This window comes from Erpetoichthys calabaricus, chromosome 11 (assembly GCF_900747795.2).
Source record: "Erpetoichthys calabaricus chromosome 11, fErpCal1.3, whole genome shotgun sequence".
NCBI lineage: Eukaryota > Metazoa > Chordata > Cladistia > Polypteriformes > Polypteridae > Erpetoichthys > Erpetoichthys calabaricus.
Window position 1 is genome coordinate 138,770,514 of NC_041404.2, and position 23,381 is coordinate 138,793,894.

At 48.4% G+C, this 23,381-nt stretch overlaps 2 protein-coding genes across 6 annotated transcripts in view; one reads left to right on the forward strand and one right to left on the reverse strand.

Moving 5' to 3' along the window:
* Nucleotides 1-11,817, forward strand: part of myh11b (myosin, heavy chain 11b, smooth muscle) — a 76,696-nt gene extending 64,879 nt beyond the window's left edge. For 3 of the 4 annotated variants that reach the window (XM_051933994.1, XM_051933995.1, XM_051933996.1), the window contains 7 exons: nucleotides 175-303; nucleotides 941-1,029; nucleotides 1,172-1,295; nucleotides 1,440-1,648; nucleotides 1,878-1,986; nucleotides 5,777-5,949; nucleotides 10,492-11,817. In XM_051933994.1, the coding sequence (XP_051789954.1) occupies nucleotides 175-303; nucleotides 941-1,029; nucleotides 1,172-1,295; nucleotides 1,440-1,648; nucleotides 1,878-1,986; nucleotides 5,777-5,949; nucleotides 10,492-10,627 (969 nt within the window). In that variant the 3' untranslated portion in view covers nucleotides 10,628-11,817. Of the gene's footprint in view, nucleotides 1-174; nucleotides 304-940; nucleotides 1,030-1,171; nucleotides 1,296-1,439; nucleotides 1,649-1,877; nucleotides 1,987-5,776; nucleotides 5,950-7,013; nucleotides 7,047-10,491 lie in introns of all 4 variants that reach the window. The other variant, XM_051933997.1, reaches the window with a different exon arrangement.
* A 578-nt stretch (nucleotides 11,818-12,395) lies between these two features.
* Nucleotides 12,396-23,381, reverse strand: part of nde1 (nudE neurodevelopment protein 1) — a 32,535-nt gene continuing 21,549 nt past the window's right edge. For both annotated transcript variants that reach the window (XM_028814096.2, XM_028814095.2), the window contains exons 8-10: nucleotides 19,456-19,631; nucleotides 16,382-16,465; nucleotides 12,396-13,518 (exon numbers count right to left, since the gene is read on the reverse strand). In XM_028814096.2, the coding sequence (XP_028669929.2) occupies nucleotides 13,491-13,518; nucleotides 16,382-16,465; nucleotides 19,456-19,631 (288 nt within the window). In that variant the 3' untranslated portion in view covers nucleotides 12,396-13,490. The remainder of the gene's footprint in view (nucleotides 13,519-16,381; nucleotides 16,466-19,455; nucleotides 19,632-23,381) is intronic.

The window sequence follows — 23,381 nt, forward strand, 5'->3', positions numbered from 1 at the left end:
TCACGTTGTGGAACAATGGTGGGCAGCCTTTTTGGGGTGGGCTCCATTACTCCTTTTCAGTTTTCTGACCTTGTCTGTCTGTTTGCGTCACTGGAGACAGAAGGACAGTGACGAGTCGATGAGGGCTCCCATTCCCCTTTAACAGTCCATCTTCTGTTTGTGACACAACCGCAGGGCCAGATGAAGGACATGCAGCGCGAGGTGGAGGACGCACGCAGCGCTCGAGAGGAGGTGCTGGTCACAGCTAAAGAGAGTGAGAAGAAAGTCAAGAGCCTGGAGGCCGTGCTCATGCAGCTCCAGGAGGTAAAGTGGGACAGACAAGGGGGCTCAGGGAACCAGGGGGGCACAGGAGATGGTTGACAAGGACCCACAAACCCTCCAGCATAAATAAAAGTATGAGGACAAATGGGGACTCGAGGTGAGGAGTGTGAAACAAGGCAGAATACCCCGAAAGTGGGACAGCAGACAAAAAAGTCAGGACCCCAGCAAGGTGGGCTAGTGGGGGAAGAGAAGGGCAAGAGGAATAATGGAGGCTGGGGCAGAGACTGTGGGATGGGAAGAGTCCACAGGCCTCTTCACTGAAAAGCAAGGCTGAGGAAGCAGAGGACAGAAGGGTGGACATCAGAGGAGTGGGATGAGGTGACGAGGACAGGGAAGATGGCCACGTGGACCACAGGAGCAGAATATCCAGTCTGTAGTGCGGAGTGGGGGGGGGGCCCACAGTGGACAGGAGATAAGGACAATAGAAGGGCTGAGGTATGGAGGAGGCCGGACATATGGAACAAGCTGACAGTTACATGGGGGGCTGAGGACATCAGAACAGCTGAACAGGACAAGGTTGGATCTCCAGACTGGGAGAGGACTTCAAGGCACGTCACGCACACAGGTGGGCTGTCAAGTCACTGCACTCCTGTAACCCCCTCATGTTCTTGTACGTCAGGACTTGGCTGCCGCTGAACGTGCCCGCAAGCAGGCTGAGGTGGAGAAAGAAGAGCTGGCTGAAGAGCTGGCAAGCAACACATCTGGAAAGTAAGTGCTAAACAGGGGGTCCATAGATGGAAGTCAAGTGTCCCATCATGCCATGGGAGTGTTTTTTTTTTTTTTTTTTTTTTTCCCCCCCATTTTATCCCATCCATCTAAATTGTGCTCTCTGCTGCCCCCTGCCCCACAGATCAGCACTGGCTGATGAGAAACGTCGATTGGAGGCGAAAATCTCCCAGCTGGAGGAAGAACTTGAAGAGGAACAGAGCAATATGGAGATGCTGAATGACAGACTGAGGAAAACTGTGCAGCAGGTAAGGGGCGTGGCTAGGGGAGGGGCTGTTGAGGTCTGTGGGTGTGGCTAGGGGAGAGTGTCACATGGGACTTGGAAATGAAAGCGATGAGAGGAGGCTGGTCATTCTGATGGCATGAGCCGCGTCCGTCTTTTCTCCGTGCAGAACGAGCAGCTGAACAACGAGCTGGCCACCGAGCGCAGCTTGGCCCAGAAGAACGAGAGTGCGCGCCAGCAAATGGAGAGGCAAAACAAGGAGCTCAAGGCCAAGCTCCAGGAAATGGAAGGCGCAATCAAGTCCAAGTTCAAGGCCAGCATTGCAGCTCTGGAGTCAAAGGTCCAGCAGATGGAGGAACAGCTGGAACAGGAAGCCAAGTAAGCAAAATTTAACACTGCAGGCAGCGGGGCCCCCTGGTGGACGTTGCCAGTACAGGCACCACCTTCGAGTCTTTAGGTGAGCCTGAAGAATTTGCTTCACCTATCTGGGAACACAGTTACAAGTAATTTTACATTACTGGTAATGAAAGGCCAATGGTAGGGAGATCCTTATGAAAGGCACTATATAAAGCTTAACTTCACCCTCACTGTGTCCAAACCCCGACAGACAGAAACAGGCTGCCGCAAAGTCACTGAAGCAAAAGGATAAGAAGCTGAAGGAGGTGATGCTGCAGGTGGAAGACGAACGCAAACAGGCTGAGCAGTTCAAAGATCAGGTGAGGAGCAAGCCGGGTGGGGTGGAATGCGGACACGCAAGTGCATGATGGGAAAAGGCAAATGTGTCCAGTCCAGCTGCACCCAACGCGCTTCGTGATGGCCGCTGGTGTCTTAGCAGAGGGTCAGACTTGGATGGAGTGGGTCGGTGAAGGCACAGGCGCAAGGAAGGTGGGTCAGTGTGGCTGGTTCAAGGTGGAAAAGACTGAACGGCCACCGGCAGGGGGAGGCAAATATCATGACCCCTGTCATCAAGAGGAGCCCCTAAGTGGGTACAGCAAGTCGAATGAACACTCAGACCGACCACACAAGGAATTTTAAGATGTCTTAGGGGCTCGTTTATACTTCATGCTCAGAACGCAGATGGGCACGCATCATGGCTGCCACGCGTTCCCAGCGTTCATACAACGTGTCCTCTGAGCAGGTCTTCAGAAATGAAAGCGACGGGTGCGCGAGTTACAGTACCGGCAAAAAGTCAGGGGGCGCAGTGTGATAAAAGTTGGAATGTGACGTCAGCGTCTCCGTTTACTATCCACATGTGACAGAAAGCCGCTAACGGGATTGATGTGCGCGCTTCGATGTTTGATGAATGGTGCGATGGGGTGAAGCAAAATGCGGACATACAAATGCATTCGTGGTGCCCGATCCTCATCGTAACGACACGATTCATTTTAAAAGTCTCACATACCATCTTTTGGTTCTGCTGCTTCCTCCTGAACTGACAGCAGCGGCAGGCAACAATCGGCACACCGGACACATTAAATGTATGACATGCCAACTCTCTGCACATTTACAATCCTTAGATTTATACTTCATATCACTTTCATGATGAAATGCATTAAAGTACGTATGTTACATTTCACAGACAAATTGGTAATTTTGTTTAAATAATCAATACTGTTAATAATTACACACATGGGGGTGATGCGGTGGCACTGCTGTCTCACAGAGAGTCACGTTGCTGGTATTCCCTGCCTGGAGTTCTCATGTTTTTCTGCTGGGTTTCCGCAGTGGGCTCCGGTTTCCTTCCAAAGATATCGAGATTTGGTGACACTAAAATGACGCCAGTGTGTATGCGAGTGTTTGTGTTCACCTTGTGATGAGCTGATGCCCCGTCCAGGGATTGTTTCTGCCTTGTGCATGATACTTGCTGGAATGAGCACATCCCTGGATTGATGGATTTAATCATTAAACATCCTTCTCAGAGATATTGGTGTCCTCGGAGTTTAATGGCTGTTCCAGGCAAATCACAACACAGCGAAGCCGAGCCTGTTCTCACCGCGATGATATCTCACACTGCCACCTGGTGGATTCTTCCATATTTACATAAAGTACGCGCGCAGGTATAAACAGTAAAACACTTGCGTAGCAGGAGCGTCCTCTGCAGCAGGCGTCACGTCGCGTGAAGTATAAACCTGGCCTTACAGTAAATTCTGCTTCTCTGATCATACATCGAGGACACAAACACCTTCTCTGACGTTTCGAATGCATTTCAGTGTACCTGATCGCTCCGAGAGATCTCGACAATTCTGGCATTCCTCAAGTCTTAAAACACCTTAAGGCACACGTCAAGATTGAGATAAAATAACACAGCGTCCAGGTGGGCAGACCTGGAATGCATTCACAAGTCCTTGAAGTCGTAATTTCATGTGCGTTGTAAAGTCTGTGCAACTTTGTTTGTTTTCAGTACAGCTTTCTTTCTTTTTTTTCTTGGTAACACAAAATAGATTTGAGACGCCTCGATATTCACAAAGAGCTGCTGTTACGTATTGTGAAGTGTGCTTGAGATATCTCGAGATTCGCAGTAATTCTGTTTAGACATTATTGTGAGATGAGATATTGTGATATTCATTTTAAGTTTGTTTAAATATCATTAAGAGTACTGGGGGTATCTCAATATTCACAATAAACTGGATGGGCGGTATCTCGATAAGCAGTTTTACGATATCCTGAAATGTATTTGATACATCGATATTCACAATAAGCTGTTTTTAGATATTGTGAAATGCCCAGTCAGTCAGTCATATTCAAACCAGCTTAGTCCTGAACAGGGTCATTATTGGGGGGGGTTTGCCGGAGCCTATCCCATGACCACCCACCAAACACACACACACTCAGACCAATTTAGGACCACCAGTTCACCTAACCTGCATGTCTTTGGGCTGTGGGAGGAGGAAACCCAATGCAGACACAAGGAGAACATGCAAACTTTACGCAGGGAGGTCCAGGGACACGAACTCGGGGGTCTTAACCACCCGTCATGAAATGCATTGGAGATATTTTGATATTCACATTAAGTTTGTTTATCTTCTCTGTATAAATAAAATTCAAACGTCTGCCTGAACGTCTGGGAAGGCAAACAAATCGTCAACTCCAGACACAAAACACAAAGGACTTTTCTTTTGCAGAACTGGCCCACTTTTAAATGTCGCGCCGGCCTCCTTGTGCCCAGCAGCCCCTGCACCCTCGGCAGACGACCAATCAGGGCCACTGCAGGAACTGCCGGGAGTTGAAGTTTCATTCTTCAGTAGTAGAGCTACACTTGGGGTCAATCGCAACAATACTCAGATTGCTTGAAATAACCTTCTGCCTCTAAAGCTGGGGTGGCGAGCTCCAGGCCTGGAGGGCCGCAGTGGCTGCAGGTTTTCATTCTCACCCTTTTCCTAATCCGTGACCAGTTTCCACTGCTAATTAAATTCTTTTCCCCTTCATTTTCATAGCCCTGTCAGAAGGATTCAGTCCTCTGAATTGATTTGTTTCCTCATTAAATGACAGCCAAACAAAAAATGAGATGTGAAACGAGCCAACAGATGACCACCTTAACCTGGGGCTTCAAACTCCAACAGGTTTCTTAATGCTTGCCGTTCATTAAACCCGTTATTTAACTATTCATTCTGCCACAGCAGACATTTCCAAAACTGATGATTTGATGTCTTTTTCTAAGAACACCGTCAAGATGTTTTGGTGACCTGAGAGATCAGCCTTACTGAGACCTCCGCCTTTCTATTTTCAGATTCTGTGTGATGGGTACAGGTGAGCTGGTCATGTGGCGGCTCATTTCGTGTCTCATTATTGTTTGGCCGCTAATTAAGGAGAAAGATAAAACTAAGGGGCCTGAGTCAAGCTAATTAAAAGAAATAATTAGCAGCAAAAACTGGTCACTGATTAAGAAGATGGTTAGAATGAAAACCTGCAGCCACTGCGGCCCTCCAGGACTGGAGTTTGACACCCCTGCTGTAAAGTTATTGAGAATGTACCCGCGATGTCTTCTTGTTCACTAGACATGTCCTGCAGGTATCTCCTAATACAGAGGAGCGTACCTGGAAAGGGGTTTCAAGGGCTGAGCCGAGATTCACTCTGTGGCCTCTCCTAACGTTCGTGTAGCTCAGCGTTTCTCAACCTCTAAGTATTTGCAACCCAAGTTTTTATAACCATTTTAATCGCGGCCCCCCTAACGTTTTTTTGAAAGGAGCCCACTAATACCAATTTGTTCTTTTTTATTTAATGATATATCATAGATGCATATTTTATTCTACCTACTTAACTTTTATCGACATTTATCTAACTCTATATTTATTTTTCAAGTATCAGAGTGTAGTTTAAGTTAATTTGTTTTGGTTTCAATAGATGGATTTTTCATATTTTCGATTCTTTTCTTTTTTTCACATCTTCGCTCCCCCCTTTTTTGTTACTCTGTGACCTCCCCCAGTTTGAGAACCACCAGTGTAGCTCGTCTCCCCCTTCCTCGTGACACTTGGATTCACCAAGTCCAACCTGTCTCCCCGTGTTCAGGCAGAGAAAGGAAACCTGCGGCTGAAGCAGCTCAAGAGGCAGCTGCAGGAGTCGGAGGAAGAATGTCAGCGCATCACTGCGGCCCGCCGACAACTGCAGCGGGACCTGGACGAGGCAATGGAATTAAACGAGGCCTTGAGCCGTGAGATCTCTGCACTCAAGAACAAGCTCAGGTAAGCAGCCGGAGGGGTAGCTGCCATTGGAGAGCAGAGCTGTGCCCCCCTGGCTTGTGGCGAAACGTGGTGAAGGATTTTGATTTTTGAGATTTAGGTTTCAAATCGATTTATTATGAAGATTACAGACAGACAGGTAGAGCTCAGCATAAGAAGTTGATATGTAAGGCACTATATTTAAACGAGAGATCAGGCGCACTACACAACTATAACAGATTGTATTTTCTCGCTCGCATCCACACCGAGTTTTAAAAATGAGGCCCCGGTGACTAATGTCACCACCACACTTGTTCAGTGTGCCCACATTTTAACCCTTTGGGAGCCACTGGCCCTACGCAGCGCCTCCATTTTGAAGTTTTTACCTCAAACACTGGGGGTCTCACCATTTTTCGGTTGACCTCAGATGTTATGAAAGCCAACGCCTGCCACTCAAGAACAATTTGTTTTTGACGAGGCTGCCAGCGACATCTTTTTTAGATCAGTACACTAACTTGGCAGCCCGACACGGTCAAATGATTCTTCTTACGACGATTGTCCAAAGAGAGTGGGACATAAATAAAAAAAATTAAAGGCGGCCCTGGGGTGCAACTTCAGTTTAGTTAAAAACCTTAATCAATAAAGTGGTCATGGGGTCTCTCAGCCGTGTGGCTGACGGGGTCTTTCAGTATTGCACACTGTAGTAAATGACTTATAATAATAATACATTTTATTTATATAGCTGTACCCCCCCCCACAGTAGTTAATCCTTAATAAGACCAATGGAGCTGTCAATTTGTGTTACGTCACATGGCACAGAGATGACTGGCTACCTTACTGATGTTTTTAAGGACCAAGGGGGTCCTTTCTTAAAGTCCCGTGTGTGACCAGTAAGACCCACCATAGGCAGGACCTCCGCTGAAATGTTACTGGTGAAGGACATCTGCACGGCTCTGGAAATGCTCTCCATATCCACTGAGCCCTTCTTGCCTGGGATGCTGGGGGTATGACTTGGGTGGGCGTGGGACCCTCGGTTTGGCCCCGCACGGCTGAGTACAAGGGGGTGTGATTCTCTGTCTTTGTTGCAGAGGCACAACGGACTCCTCACACTGACTGCAAAGGTACCGAAGCCTTGTGCTCCTTAGCTTCCCCGTCTCTTCCCCTTTCCCTCTCGTCCTCCTTCCTGCATTCTTCTCCACGGAGAGGGACTGACCTTCCTTTCTCCTGTCTCTGTGCTCACCGGCCACTTGGGAGATCCTTTCCAAGGAACTCATTTTGCAGTTAAATGAGTTAAGGTTCCTGCTGGCTTCGCTTGTCTTGCGGATGGCTTTGTCCCCTCCTGGCGGACGGATGGCTTGATACTAAAACCTGGGCCTGCTGACCTCCACATCGGTGATCTTTCTGCATCCGATCGACTAACCCCATTAACGGTACGAGCTAACTTGTCTGGAGTAGTTGAAAACGAGTGTCTTGGATGAGATGAGCAGGACAATACTTCTCGTCCATTGCTGTACTTCAGGTGTCCTCATCCCCACGCTCCCCAAATGCTGGACTGAAGACTGAAAGGTCCCATAGGTGCTGCTCTCAAGTCAAATCTGTGTGTCCTCGTAGCTGAGGAGACGCTCACCAAGTGTCAATGCTTGTCGGTAAGCTAACTGAGTGGTGGATCTTCAGTGATGCTCTGTCCCTTCCTTTGGGAAGTTCTTATCAAATAGACGGGGTACTGACAGAAATATTACAAATATCAAACAACAACAGACCCCCTCAAATATGTGCAAGAAGTAAAAAATAAATACTACCTAGTGAGGCACTACAGACGGGTACGCATTTCTTCTGCTGAAGTTCTTAACAATTGTGTGTCGCAGAGAGCGTGTGCAGCATTGTTCAAAATGGCCATCAGTTTTGTCTTCATTCTCTGCTCCACTACTACCGCCAGCGGGTTCAGGGGGCGTCCCAAAACTGAAACCCGCCTTCTCAATCAGCAAATGAATTCAGTGGCCATCACAGTTACATAACAGGACTGTAGTGAGGTAATCGGATGACGTCCTCCACTTGGCGAATGGCGATACCCTGGTGAGGGCACTTCCTAAACGTCACGTCTCCCTTTTGTAAACCTCTACCGACTACAGGGGTGGCCCTCTGCTTTGTACATTGGGTCACAATCAGGAGGTTGTAAATGTTGCCTGTGCTCTCAGGAGAACTGCCTTCCTGCCATTCTCACCCACCCAAATCAATGGAAGGGATGAATGGCGTTGGATAATTGTTAGAGATGGTTTCCATTTTGTAAAACAGAGAAGGTTACATTTTACCTGAATTACGGGAGAGAAACCAAATTTTCTAATTTGCCTCAATAACCAGAGGATTCCACCCGCTTTTCATAAGCCAGCCTATCAGGACTGGGAGATCTGTCATTCATCTCCGCTTCATCCCAAAGATCCAAATCAAGCGATCACGACAGAGTAGTGGTGGACTGGCACTAAAATTCAGACTTCAGTATCGACGCCAGCTTTCAGACCTCAGAATTCCCACCGGGCACTAAAATGGATCCAAAGCAAATCACGGAAAACTCCAAAATCCTCCGTCTTACTCTGGCCTCCCTGGTGCTTCACTCCACTTCCCCCTTGAAGCTCAGGTCATGTCAAAGCGTTAAGACGGCTCCCCCTCTACCGTCATGATCTCATCAATAAAGATTTGGGGGGGGGGGGGGGGCTGTTCCCCATGAAACTCCAAACACAACTGAAGCGATGAAAAGGGAGAGCAATGCGGATGTTTATTTCCAGTACCGGTACACCGCAGTATACCCCGTTGTCCTTTCTTTCACATTTCCTGAAGGGTCCCCCAGAGTTGTCTGATCACCACCCCCTGTATTTCCCCCCCTTAGACGTTTTCACATTTTATTTATTGTCCGACACCAAATCCCAGTGGATTTCATTTGGTTTACCGATCAACATAAAAAAAAAAAAATTGACTGTAATGTCAAACTGAACACAGATCTGTGAGACGTTTGTTATAAAAATATTATAGAACAACAAAAAACTCTCATATCAAGTTTTCACCCCCTTCAGGTGAGTATTTAGTAGTAGATGCACCAAACATTTCTGGGCTGAATAAGACATCGTATACAGCACTTAGTACTGGAATCTCAACAGCAGTGCACCATCTGTTGAAATCAAAGTCAAATGCAGTCAAATTCTACATGTGTTGCAAAATATATTCCAACAGATGGCGCACTGCAAATGTTAAATATGGAATACACCCAACAGTGTTCGATGTTAGTATGTACAGTCGACCCTTGATATACGACTGGCCTGACATGCGAACAACTTGATTTACGACCAAAATTTTTGTTTTGAATTACAACCAACATCTTGCGTTACGCCCTTTTTGTAGGATTCTCTTTGCCGATTCAAGCCTTTCAAACTACCTGTTTAAGTGAATCAGCCCGTTTGATTTGTTCAGTTCATTTCCAGGATTAGATGCTGGCACATATGTGAAGTTCAGGGGGTTTGGGGGGGTTGCCTGCCCCCTTCCCCTCTAATCGCAACCTGCATCAAAAAATACATACTGTAATTATTCATACATTATTTTGTGTGTACATACATAATTATAAGTACACAATAATTGTTATATGTGTTTTGTGTATGATTAATGACATATTGTCCTGTTTCAAAGCATGACGCCACAGTTGAGAGTGTAATTAACATAACAGGTGAAGTGAGTGAGAGTCGTGTGCCTCATTCTCGGGTAATGAGAAAGTCGACTCCTTCAGCAAATGACTCAAGTGCAGTGCAGTCAATGAGAGATAAAAAGTGTGTGCTAAAGTAAGAAAGCAAGAAATTGTAAAAAATGAAGTCATATTTTTATAAGGTTTTGTTTTGTGTGACTAATTGGTTGAATGTACAAAACCACATAAGTTTTGGTATTGCTTAAATATTTAAAACAGTCCCAATAATGAACTGTACAAAACATTCCAATACACTGTGAACGTGCCGCTGGTGCTTTGTGCTTGTATGACGAAGGAGCGAATCATCCGCGACAGAGGTTATGTTCGGCGATTTCGATAAATTTTAATCAAAAAGGAATGAGAAGTGAAGCGAGTCGAGATTTGTCATTCAGGTGATTCCTGCACATCCCCATCCACTAAGCGTCAGCGATGACATTGTGCAGGACCCCCCGTTGAGCTCCACTGGATTGATGCTTGCACAGCGAGTCGTACGGTTCGCTAAAAAGAGTCGCCGACTTTCAGATTTTCTACGGTCCTGTCATCTGTCCTCGTTTTTTCGAGTCCTTTCTTGGTCGTCCCTTTTGAAGCCCACCCGTCTTTAGTTTCATTACGATGGAAGCAGACGCGTTTGGGTTCCCCCCCACCCCACGATGACATTTTGTTTGCTGCCTCTGCTTCACGTGTGAGGGACAGCAGACCAACTGGAGCGTCCCACACCTTCCAGGATGTCTTCCATCAAGGAGAGGTCCACTTTTGTCTCCGTGTTCTACCTCGGCTGTACATTTGTGAGCCACCCTTGCTTACAGTAAATTCGTCCTATTGTTATTTCCTTCTGGTCACAGGAGAGGAAACGAGCCATCTTTTGGAGGTTCCCGTCGATCAGGAGGCCGGCGTGGAATGGCCGACAACGCAGAGGGCTCAGACGAGGACGCCGATGTCCGCGACGGGGATTTCAACGGAACCAAAGCCAGTGACTAAGCCATACAGAGTCCTTTGTTTTATTTTAATTCTTTCTTCACCTGAAGGAGGCGCTACTCAAATCACCTTTCGTATCATCAAATTAAAAAAAAAAAAAGCTGTTAAAAGTCACAAGCACATATTCTCCACTTGTCAGCACGGGGCAACCAGAGCGGCCCCCCACAACCGCTGCCACCACTGCAATGTCCTGAATTGGGTGAAGAAAGGTCTGCCTGTCTGGACTGCAGTCGGACTTTGCATAAAAGGAATTAAAAGGAAAGCTTTGTGTGTTCTGACTTTGCGATTTCAAGCCACTATAAACCCCTGACCTCTGGTGGGTGTGGTCATTCTGTGACACCTAAAAGAAATCCCCCCCACCCCCCACCTTCCTTAGATCAAGCCTCACAGGAGTCAACAACACCATCAACCTGAATGGTCCACGCTAGACTGCCCGGCTCCCTTGCTTCTTGGTCGACGCGCACCTTCTCTCCTCAAATATCGGCTCTGGATTTAGAACCCATTACTCCTTGACAGTACAAGCAAGCCTATGAAGCAGAAACGAGGCCTCAGTTTCCTTAAAGTGACTCTCTTAACTAATCCAAGCAGGCCAAGGAACGTAGGCAAAAAAAAAAGGGAGGCCTGCAACTCTTTGCCACGCCCATTACCAGCCCCCACCATTGGCTCCCTGCAGAAACAACAAAACATGGAAGGTGGGCAGCCCAAAAACACTCCCCCCATGTGAAATGCTGCTGACCCGTCGTGAGGAGAGCGAACCCAAAACGGCACATGAAATTCGTGAAGGATCACACAAATGACGAGAAGAATTTTGAGGAGACGGAGAGCGGCTCTGAAGACCTGCCACCCCAGCTTGGGACACACTTTGTCAGTCAGTCAGTCAAGGTTAACTGGGCACGAATGACTCACAGACGGCCGCCACCCTCAACGTGCACACGACTACGCCCGACGGGATCCACGCCAGAAGGCGGACTTCGCGACACGAACTACAAATGAGGTCCCCCTGAAGCGGACATTCCTCTTCTCCCCCAAAATTAGACAAATCTGGTCTGAGCTCGTATCACACTGGTCAATTTATTGTTTTTTTTTTTTTTTTTTGGTTTGAATTATTAGAAAAAAAATATTTTACAAAAAGCAGTGAAACGGACATTAAAAAGATAAAAAGCACAGGTGCATGTTACAAAAAAAAAATAATAGTAAAAATAAAGACTGATATCACAAAGGAGGTTGGCTTGGTTTCATTCTTCTGAAAGTTCAACTCCCAGTGACCCCCCGCCACAGTCACGGGAGCGTTTCTAACAGGGTCTCCAACAACACGACCTGACGTTATAAAGTGAACAGAGACCACTGGGGGGAGGGGGGGTAATGAAGACAAAAGGCCTTCTGTGGTCCTAGGAGGTCCACCAGCCCCCATCAGCTTCAGGTGGAAAACTGAGGTGTCGAAGCCCTGGTCCTAAAAGTTCTCATGTCTGCTTTATAAAAATGATCGCAGATCCCACGTCAGATGGCAGGACCACCGTAGTTGAAGCCCTGCTGAGCACAGAGGTCATAGACTTCCGCTTGCTAAGCCTGCTTTTAGCCATGAAGGGGTCAAGCGCAAGACAGAAGACCACCCTGACCATCTGTGGACCTCCTCACATGCCGTTCAGGAGGAAGGCCACATGGACAAGGAGACCACCCAACTCGGTATGAGTCGGGAGCTGAGCAGGTGCAGTTAACGGTGGGGCCACCTTACATTTCTTTCATTAATGGGGTCTTTTTTCATATTGTGCTCTCAGATTTTAATTTCTTCCCAGAGAAGCCCACCAGAGAAAGCAGCTAACCAAACTTGTGCAGTTATTTACTTCTAAAGGATGCGATTTCCTAGAAGGGTAGATACATTCATTCTCACAGCCGCTTAGTCTACATTGGGGTCATCAAGGATGGTTCAGTGAGAAGCTGATAAGACACGAGTACCCCCTAACCGGAGTGCCCCCCCGTGTCCTCCCCTTGTACAACCCAAGTGCTAATATTGTAAAATGTGCCGTTAAGAGTGTGGCACAACCCATTATGTGCCCAATTACTGGCTTTAGTTTTCCTAAAACAGTTAAAGAACGGGGTTTTAAACAAAATGCCACTGAGACCACCTGTGATGAGTCGATTAAACTAGGCACCTTTACACATCTATTCTGTCGGACATTAGTTATAAATAAATAGGAAATAACCATAAATGGCACAAAAGGGTGCCCGGGTTTGAAGAGTTGGTGTGACGTATGAGGGGCACAAATCTGAACTCCAGGGACGAGGAGATAATCTGTGCCAACTCTGCATGTGTCCATCTTAAATTATCTGTGGGGGCTTCCTCTCCTCAAGACATCGTCCAGGATGTGCCCGTTTAGTGCCAATGATTGTGGGTGTTGAGTGCCAGACGGCTTGAGTTCCGCCTTGCATCCAGTGCCCTAATGGCTTTGGGGAAACAAAACGGACAGACAGATGGACAGCACCAAGGTAAGGCTGGACAGATATCTCAAGGTCTGATGGGCGCACATGGAGATGAAGGGGCAGATACTCCTGGTCTGGGACCACCAGACTGGCTTCCGTTGCTCATTTTAAGCAGCTTCTTAATTTGAAGCCATTGTTCTTGGCATTAATGCACCTCCTTATTTAAGTGGGGGGCTTGGTTGGTTCTGCTCTCCTCCTGCCCGCCTGAATGAAACATTCTTGACAAAAAAATAAATAAATCCACAAGTCACTTTAGGAAGCAGAGCAGTGATCTCGGTACCTCTTCATCCTCGTGTTTCGCTCCTGTCCCTACTACAACCGCCTCTTCATACCCAACACGGTTCCAACGTGTTCCGAGTTAGCGGATAATACACCGCTGCTTCTCTTTTCATTTGCACCTCACGGCCAGGCGGCTGCTGGTTAAGGAGAAAAGAAATGAAGAGCGTGAGAGAGGGAAGCGGCTTCTGTGCGCCGAGCCGAGAGCCGCCATTTCATCAATAAAGGAGTGGCAGGCTTCATCTGGGGCTCACTCCACTACTTCAAATCAAACCCATTGGGTCCTGGAAACATCCCGGCAGTTTAACACATCATATTTTAGGAAACGGGGCTCTGATAGGCCCCCCCATGGGTGACCCTGACCCCGAGTGTAACGTGTCCTGATCTCGTAAGTTCCCTCAGGTGACCGCAAACCGCCAATGCAGGCCAACGTGCTCCTCGAGTACTCGGAGTGTCCCCTTAAAGATTCCACAACATTCGGGTGCTCCCTGGTCTCTCGGAGCCACACGTGTGAGTCTGACGTCCGGAGACAACTAAGAGGGCGGGGAACAATTAGACGACTCGCCGAGTGTCACATTTCTAAGCCAATCTAAATGCCAGGGGCGGAGCTTTGAACTGCAACAATCAGGTGGGCAGCAAGCTTCTGATTGCGATGAACGGTCTACCGCCGAAAATTCTCCTAAAAAGACCCTCTGCTACCGAAACATAAATGTGGGTCACAATTGCGGAGGTGCGTTAAAAATAAACTGTGACCGTAAACTGAGAGAGAAGGAGAGACAACACCTTGGCAATCGACGACATCAATGGACGAGTGGTAACCGTGAACGCCAGCGCAGGTGCCGTGTGGGCTCGCCGATGTTCACATACGATGACAGTGTAGGCGTCCATGAAAGACGGAAAGATCCAGCAGCTGCGACTGTGAAAATCTGAATGACACAATAAGCTTTGGATGCTTCACTCTGTTATCGACTCTAATGGCAGATCGTTTCACCTCCTTTGGACGACGCGCCCCAGGAGATGCAGATTTGGCACTCAGATCACACAAATTAGTAAATGTGCCCAACGACGTGACGCCAGAACTATGGGCGAGGCTGCACAGCACCCACCATTCAAGTGTGCAGAAAGCAACGTCTGAACTAATAACCGAAGTTCGTTCACAGGTCAGGCCACGGCAGAATGGCGGCAATGTTTGAACACGAAGTAAACCCACAGCTGGCATGGTGGCACAGTGGTAGCGCTGCTGCCTCGCAGTAAAGAGACCTGGGTGTTCGCTTCCCGGGTCCTCCCTGCGTGGAGTTTGCATGTTCTCCCCGTGTCTGCATGGGTTTCCTCCCACAGTCAATTGGCGATTCTAAATTGGCCCTAGTGTGTACCTGGTGTGTGTGTCCTGCGGTGGGTGGGCGCTCTGCCCGGGATTGGTTCCCTGCCTTGCGCCCTGTGTTAGCTGGGATTGGCTCCAGCAGACCCCTATGTTTGGATTCAGCGGGTTGGAAAATGGATGGATGGATGGATAAACCCACAGCCTACATCACACGGCTCAACTGCTGCTGTGAGGTCACAGAGCGGCACGAAAGTCAAGATGACCGGAGGATAACGTAGCAGAGAGAGAAGGCATGGAACCGAGTACCCGCAGTGTGTGTGTGTCGCCGCGCTCATCACGTGACACAAATCACTCGTTACGCTGCCTGAGCTCCACGTCACCTTTGTATTTTCCCAGGGTGTCGTCTTTTTAAACTTTACCCACTGATATAGACATGAGACGCCGAGGAACCTCGCAATGTTTAAAGTGTGCGGCCTGGAGGAGACTGTGTGGGCGGGGTCTTTAGGAAGAAGCCCAGTGGGCGGAGCCTTTTCAACGGCCGATTTGGCCACCATTTTCCACTGTCCACTTTTTTTGTCCCCAGATGTCTGTTCTCCTTCTGAGAGTCACGTCTGGGAAGCGAGACCTGGTGCCCCCCCATCAACGTGACCACGAAGGAAACAAAAGTGAGAAAGCAGCTTGAGAAATGACACCTGAAACCACTGGGGAAGCCACAAGATTGTGGGCCGAGGACAGCAGAACGTCGTCTTAATTAAACGAGGGGCTCGGAGAACAACAGGGTGGGACGTCAGAGGACGAATTCAGTTTGAAAAAAGAAATAAATAAATACAAACAAAAAAAAAAACCCCGATGGTCAGAGTGCCAGGGCTGGCGCTGCCAATTTCTGAATTAGAAGATTCTAGAAACACGTCATTATTTTGTGATCATCACCTCCAGCCATAAACACCAAATATCTGCCATCCTCACAGAAGTCCTCATTGAAATTCATTTCATTCTAAACAGAGGAGCGCCAGCGGTCACATTGGGAAGGCCGACTGCACTCCTCCACGGTGCCCGACGTCAACCCTGATTACAATGGCAGGCGGCCAGACATACAAATTTGAACCTTTTTATCACCCCAAAGTCAAACGTGGTGAACGCACTGCTTAAAGGTGGCATAAGGATGCCCGGCTTGCGTTCACAGATGGCCTCAGGCTCTGCTCATGTGCCAGGCTGGCATTCCACACTGTGAGCTCGGGGCGCCATCCGTGCAAATGCTCGTCGACGTCTTTCCAAAGTGCAATGGATTCAGTATAACAGTGGAACATCTCAGAGTGGTGGGCACACGCAGTGGTCCTGAAGGAGGTGACGGACGAGGCGCACCAGTTTAGTTTCAGTTGCAGTGGCCAGGCCACTACAGGGATGTGTGTGCGGCGGGCGCCTGACTATCACATCTCGTCACTCTCTACAATCCCATCAGCCAGTAGTAGCAGCTAAGGAAGTGTCTTTCAGGGGTCTTGGAGGGGAAGGGGGGGGGCAGCAAACTTCAGGCCATTCAGAAAGTTCAGTTTCCAGTGGGCAACCAGCAGTGCAGTCTCTCGCGAGACTTAAAATAAAATAAAAATACAAAATAAAAAACCAAACTGGTAAGGCCTGAAACATCTGAGCAAAGTTATGCATGAAAAGATGGGAGAGCAGCTCACAGCAAGATCTTCACAACCCCTTGAGGAGACACCGCGGACTGAGGGGGTCCACTAGGAGGGGCAAAGTCCAGCCGCTTGACCAACCTGGAAAACAAAAAAAAAGTATTAAGACTGGCATTCACTCCTAACCCCCTTAAGGGAGACCACGACCCCCCCCCCCCACGTTCACGAGATCAGCGACAGTCCAACGTGTGCTGGACATGGAGGGCCACGGGGATTGAGGGTCTTACCTGTCACCTTACCAGCTGGGCAGCTGCCATTAACACACACACATTTACTGAGCACCCCCCCCACACCACACACGCTCTGCCCACTTTATTGTGTTGTACATTTCTTTTTAAATGGAGGAATCTGCCACTTGTTCCCATCACGCCACACTTGATATCCCATCATGACAAACTGAACACTTTGGGTTTGCAAATGTATTCAAAATCTAAAAGTGAAAGCTCTCATTTATAGAAGACTTGCTGCCCCCCCCCGCATAGTCGTGAAAAAGAACAAACTTTAAAAATCAATAAAATAAAAAACGTGATAATCTGATTTGAGAAGAATTGATCTTCTATTGATAGCTTGGGAATCCGAGGACCTCCTGATATTTCATATTTTTGGTTTTGCTGTCAGGGGTGTGAATGGCGCTGTGATCTCTTTGCCAAAAATGTAAAAAGTTGGTAAGGTATCTCTGGCCAAGTGGAAGGTGGGTACGTCACACGCTGGCACTGTATCTGATCACATGATATCTCTGCCAATGAGCAGCCACCCTCTAAAACACACGGAGCTCTGAACTCTCTCTCAAAAACGTCAAAACGTTACTCCTTAACAATCTCGAGATGATGTTGTCTGCTGGACAAACGGGTATCGCCAGCTAAGTGGAGGCGAGCTGCGCTCCAACACGTGGCGACAGGTAGAGCGATTTGAATGGAGGCTTCGCCCGGCTCCCTACTCCTGACGTCACGCTGCCCCCTCTCTCGGATTAGCGTGAATATATCGCTCCTGCAAGTGAACTCTGATACGTAGCGTGGTGAGAGAACCGGAATGTTCAAGAAAATTCTAGAAAAAAAACTGTTAAGCAGTTCTCTCATGAAAAGCAGACAGACAGGCAGGCGTTGGATTTTAAATATTCAGAGAAGAAAAACTTAATGTGAATATCAAAATATCCCCAATGTATTTCATGACGGGCGGCGCCGTTGTCTCGCAGTTAAGACCCCCAGAGTTCGTGTCCCTGGACCTCCCTGCGTGGAGTCTGCATGTTCTCCCCGTGTCTGCGTTGGATTTCCTCCTCCCTCAGCCCAAAGACATGCAGGTTAGATGAACTGGTGGTCCTAAATTGGTCCAAGTGTGTGTGTGTGTTTGGTGGGTGGTTGTCCGGTGACGGACTGGCGCGCCCTGTGCTAGGCTCCAGCAGCTGCCCTCTAAAACACACGGAGCTCTGATCTCTCTCAAAAGCGTCAAACGTTACTCCTTAACAATCTCGAGATGATGTCGTCTGCTGAACAAACGGATATCGCTAGCTAAGCGGAGGCGAGGTGTGCTCCAACACGTGGCGACAGGTAGAGCGATTTGAATGGAGGCTGGCGTGTGAGTGAGGAGGGCCCTGCCCCACAGTCTGTCTCTTGGATTCGCGCCTCTAAATCGGTGCCACACGTGAACTCCGATACTTAGCGTGATGTGAGAAGTCCCAAAATCAACCGGAATGTTCAAGTAAATTATTATATATAAAAAAAAAAAAAAACGCATCGAAATCCGCTCAGACCCTTAAACTCACGCCTTGGTGCGTCTCTACAAGTTTTGCACACCTGGATTTGGCCCGCTTCCCTGCAGATGGTCCCTCAGAGCGGAGCTGACGTCGTCTATAAACGGCCATCTTCAGGTTTCTTCACAGATGTTCTATTGCCAGATGTTTGGAGTCACTGAACCGTCACCGCCATCTGGGGCAGGACCCCAGGGTGGCATTTGGCTGCACTCACCGGTCACTCGTTTCTGTCCAGTCTCCTTATTCCCCACAGCCACCGTCGAGCTTCAGTGAAGGTAGGACAATTAGGCAGGCGGGGAGCAGTGCGTGGAGTTCTGCCCAAAGACTTTCATTTCTTTTCTCTCGTGACCTGTGGGCCGTCACCTTCGTCTGTCTACTCTACTATGGAGGGCCGATGAGATGGCCACCCGTCTGCCATGTTCTCCCATCTCAGTAGAGGACTTCTGAAGCGGTCTGAGTGGCCACTGGGTCACTTCCCTTCTTGCCCGCTTCCTCAGTTTGACAGGACGGCCAACAATTCTTGAGACCACCGTGCTTTAGGAGCAGTTAGATCCCCTTGTCCTGCCCCCCAATTTGATCATGAGGGTCTACAGGGAGTTCCTTGGAATCCGTGGCTTGGTTTTTGTCCTGACATGCAGTGTGACTTGTGGGATTGTTTCAATACCCAGGCACAGATGTCTGCCTTCCTAAACGACGTCCACCTAATTTAATGGGCCACCGGTGGACTCCAGTTAAGTTCTCGACACGTCTCAAGGAGAACTGAAGCAAACAGGAGGCACCCGAGCCCAATGTGGTGGGCCGCAGCAAAGGGTCTGAATGCTTCAAGGAAAGGAGAGACTGTGGCCTTTGGTTTTTATTAAATTTGTAGACCTTTCTGAACATGCGTTTTTGCTCCGTCATTATAGCTAATTGAGTGTAAAAAAACGTCAAATTACACAAAGGAGAGCAGGACGTGAGGGGGTCTCGTTACGTTCTGAATCGGCCGCCTAGCTGTGTGTCGCACCTCCTTCGGCCTCCACAACGGCACAAGTTCACGGATTGCAGAGGATGCTGGGTGTGTTGCTCAGGGCTGTTGGGCCCTGCAATGTGTGCTGCGACTTCTGACTAAATGGGTGGGCCAGTGATGACCGGGCGTCATGTTATGGGGTGCTATATTTATAACTACTTTCAGACCACCGGTGCAGAGGTCCGTTTTCACTTTGCTATTAAGGGGTCTTTCTCTGTGAGCCGCTGGGATTCAATGCTGTACAACAATAAAACGCGAAGCCCTCTTTTCTTGTGTAACGGGGTACGTCGGGCTTTGGCACCAACTCACAATACTCACCCTTTGTCAAACATGGACAGGCCTGCTGAAGTGGGCCGGTGTTCGTGGCACTCCCTGGCTGACTTGATGCTCCCGAGGGTGGAGGCGGTGGTGGTGGCAGCAGCAGAGGGTGCCATCCGAGTTGGCGTTTGGTCATAAACAAACTCTCGGCAGGAGGCCAGCTTTGATTCCAGATTCTGCAGAAACAAAAAAAGGCCAAAATAAAATAAGAGGCAAGAAAAGGCCGCAGCTTCTGTGCCACATGAGAAGAGTCCGAGGTGCACTCACTACGCTGGGCATCTGGACGAGTGGCACTCCTGTCCCCCAGCGGCAGAGCAGGACATTCCCAGGTGTGGCACTTGATTGGTCATTTGTCCTCCCCGCCAGGGTCCCAGCAGCACTGGACAGGAGTATGGGCTTAGAACTGGGCAAGGGACAACTGAGGGGCACTGAGGAATAGAGCATCCAAAGACGGCTTCCACTCGGCAGGGACTGTGGAGCTCCACGCCACTTTCTGACATCCAGCCTTCATCTTCCATCCTGATCAGCCATTTTAGAGCTTGTGGGGAGCAACAATGGTGGGCACAAGGCAGGATCCATCCCTGGATGGGGTGCCAGTCCATCACAGGGCACACTCACACTCATACCCCACTCCCATTCGTAATAAGACCTTCACGTCTTTGGAGTTGATTATAATGAAGCTTACAAAGGGGGCAGAGGGTCTTAACAGCGGACGGACGTGTAAAGCAAGTGTGCACAAGGTGGTGCTGCGCGAGGCCCGATCACAATGTCCCTAGACTAGGGGGGGCCGCCATCAAGGTTCGGGTACCGAGCAGGTGTGCAAAACTTCTGTAATCTTGGTGGAGGGCCCTGGCATGGCATCACCCCACCCAAAATATGTAAAGAGGAGATGACAAGGACTGCGTTTGTGACTTTATGAAGTGGAAGAGCAAAGTGGGTTTATCACGAGGGTCTGCTTTACCTAATGGAGGGTCGGTGTGACAAGGACCCTTCTCGTGCAGCTGTCTAATATTTGGTTACAGAACTCACATGTACACTCGCTGAGCAAATTATTAGGAACACCTGCTTATCCTTAGTCAGCCAATCATTGAGAGTCAGGTCAGGAGCTTCAGTTAACGTTCACAGGAAACAAATGGCATGGCAGCGAGTTGGTGGCAGACGGGCTGATCTGAGGTTTTCTGGGCACAGCAGTCTCTCCAGTTTACTCAGAAATGGTTGCGAAAAACAAAAAACATCCTGCGGATGAGAGACATCACAAGAGAACAGCCAGACTGGTTCAGAAAGGCTACGGCGACTCGGGTAACCACTCAGGACACACAACAACAGAAGACCACCTTGGATTACCCACTCAAGTCAGCCCAAAACAGAAAGCTGTGGGTGCAGTGGGCACAGGCTCACCAACAGAAAATACAGCCTGGCATGAAGACTCGTGATTTCTACTGAGGCACACAGATGGCTGGCGCCGACAGCATGGATCCATCCACCCAACCTGCCCCCTGTGTCAACAGCCCAGGCTGGCGATGGTAGGAGTCAAATGGTGTGGGGATCGCTGATTGTGTGCATCCCCTTCAGGCCCATCTCCTGATGGCTATTTCCAGCATGTCACAAAGGAAATGTCACCTCAAGCTGGTGTCATGAATGTGACAAGGAGTTCAGTGCTCCTCAGTGGCCTTCCCAGTCAGCCAATCGGAATCCAATCAAACATCTCTGGGATGTGGCAGAATGGGACACTGACGGCCCGAACGTGCAGCTGGCAAATCTGCAGAATTTGTGCAATGCCATCGTGTCGACACGGACCAGAATCTCAAAGGAGTGTTTCCAATAGTTTTGGAACCCATGCCAGGAAGACTTGAGGTGGCCTGCTCTCACTATTAGTAGAGTGTCCCTAATAATTTGGTCAGCGAGTGTCTATCACCATTAGGCTGCACTTCTATCCATCCATTATCCAACCCGCTATATCCTAACTACAGGGTCACGGGGGTCTGCTGGAGCCAATCCCAGCCAACACGGGGCGCAAGGCAGGAAACAAACCCCGGGCAGGGCGCCAGCCCACTGCAGGCTGCACTTCTATGCTTGTCCTTATCCCGAAAAGAACAAGACGGGATGATGACAGTCCGGCCATTCAGCATAACGTCAAATCTCTGTCCTTTAGAAGTCCACATCCGAAGATTTCCAAAAGGTGGCACAAAATGATGGGATACTTGGATAGCATTTAGAGCGGGGGTCTCCAACTCCAGTCCTGGAGAGCTACTGTCATTCTAACCCTTTTCTTAATTAGTGACCTGTTTGTGCTGCTAATGAACTCTTTGCCTTAATTTTAATTGATGCACAACTTAAGACTCAGGACCCTTAAGACAGAAAATGAACCGACACATAAACAACAACCTGCGTCCATCGCGCAATAACTGAAAATAAAGAAAGGCGAAGGCCTCAGTGATGTTGATCTGCTCAGGTCCACAGAACATGTTGACAGCCAGCGCTCTTAAAAGAGAAAACAGTTTTGGAAATGTCTGCCATGGCAGAATGAGCCCCATGGAATTAAACAACGGGGTTAATTAGTAATGAGAATTGGCTTCAAATTAAGAAATGGAATGAAGGTTGGAGTTAGAGGCCCCAACTTAGTTGGTCATCTGTTGGCTCACTTCACATCAGATGTATGTTTAATAATCTATATATATATAAAATCCCTATGTGCGTCCAGGTGTCCGTGTGTGTGTGTCTTCTGATGAAGTGTGCATGCGCGGGGCACGGTGCGATGCGTGATATTACTGTCAGAGAAAGTTAGAGGCGTTTTACGGAAATACAAACCAGTATTACTGCGAGAGGAAATTAAAAGTACACAATACAGTGACGCATATTACAGCCACACACAAGCCAGTATTACTGTCAGAGGAGATTAAAGGTATATTACGGACGTACAAGCCAGCGGACGTACAAGACGGTATCCTTCAATAAGGGCGCGCACAAAAAGGCGAGCCTCAAAAGGGCGACCTCAATTGGGCGCAGCGAATAAAGGCGCGCGTAAATAAAGATCTGCACCTTTGTTGCTCTTCACATATTCCAGAGCCATTTGAACTAAATTATCTACGAACGCCTTTATTCGCCGCGCTCAATTGAAGTCGCCCTTTTGAAGCTCGCCTTTTTGTGCGCGGCCTTATTGAATAGAGCCGTACAAGACAGTATTACTGTCACAGAAAATTAAAGACACACAATACACGGCGGCAGCCCACGAAGAACGGTCAGCTCAGCAAGTAAACAACAACAAAAGAAAGGCTGAAAGAAAGAAAAATACGACCAACAAAAAGAATGAGGTCAAAGTCCCTTGCCATTTAATATAGACTGTTCCTACTAATGTTTATGTACTACTGTTCTAGCGCCCGTTATTGTAATGGGCTAAATGACTAGTAATAATAATAATAAGTTACATTTATTGAGTGCCTTCCACAAACCCAAGGTCACTTTACATACAGAGTAAAAAAAAATTACGCAGATGACAAAGTTCGTAGAAGAGGAAAGTTTTCAGTTGCGATTTAAAAGTGCAGAAAGAGGAGCAAACTCTAGGAGAGACTGAGGAAGAGAGTTCCAGAGTTGAGGGGCTACAGCACACTGAAGGAGCTGCCTGTCCTCCCAAGGTGGAGAGTCTGGTGTGTGGGACAGTCAGGAGATGACCACTCGAGGACCCGAGAGAGCGACCAGGAGTGTAAGGAGCCGAGTGAGGTAGAGGGGGGCAAAGGACATGGAGGGCTTTGAAGGTGAGAAGCAGAATCTTGAATTTAATCCTTGATGGAACTGGTAACCAGAGAAGCTGGTTGGAGAAGCTGTACAGGGGAGATATGAGCAAATAGCTTTGTGTGGGCTGCAGAGTTCTGAATGTACTGTAGCTTCTGTATAGATTTTGCAGGGAGGCCAATGAAGAGGGAATTACA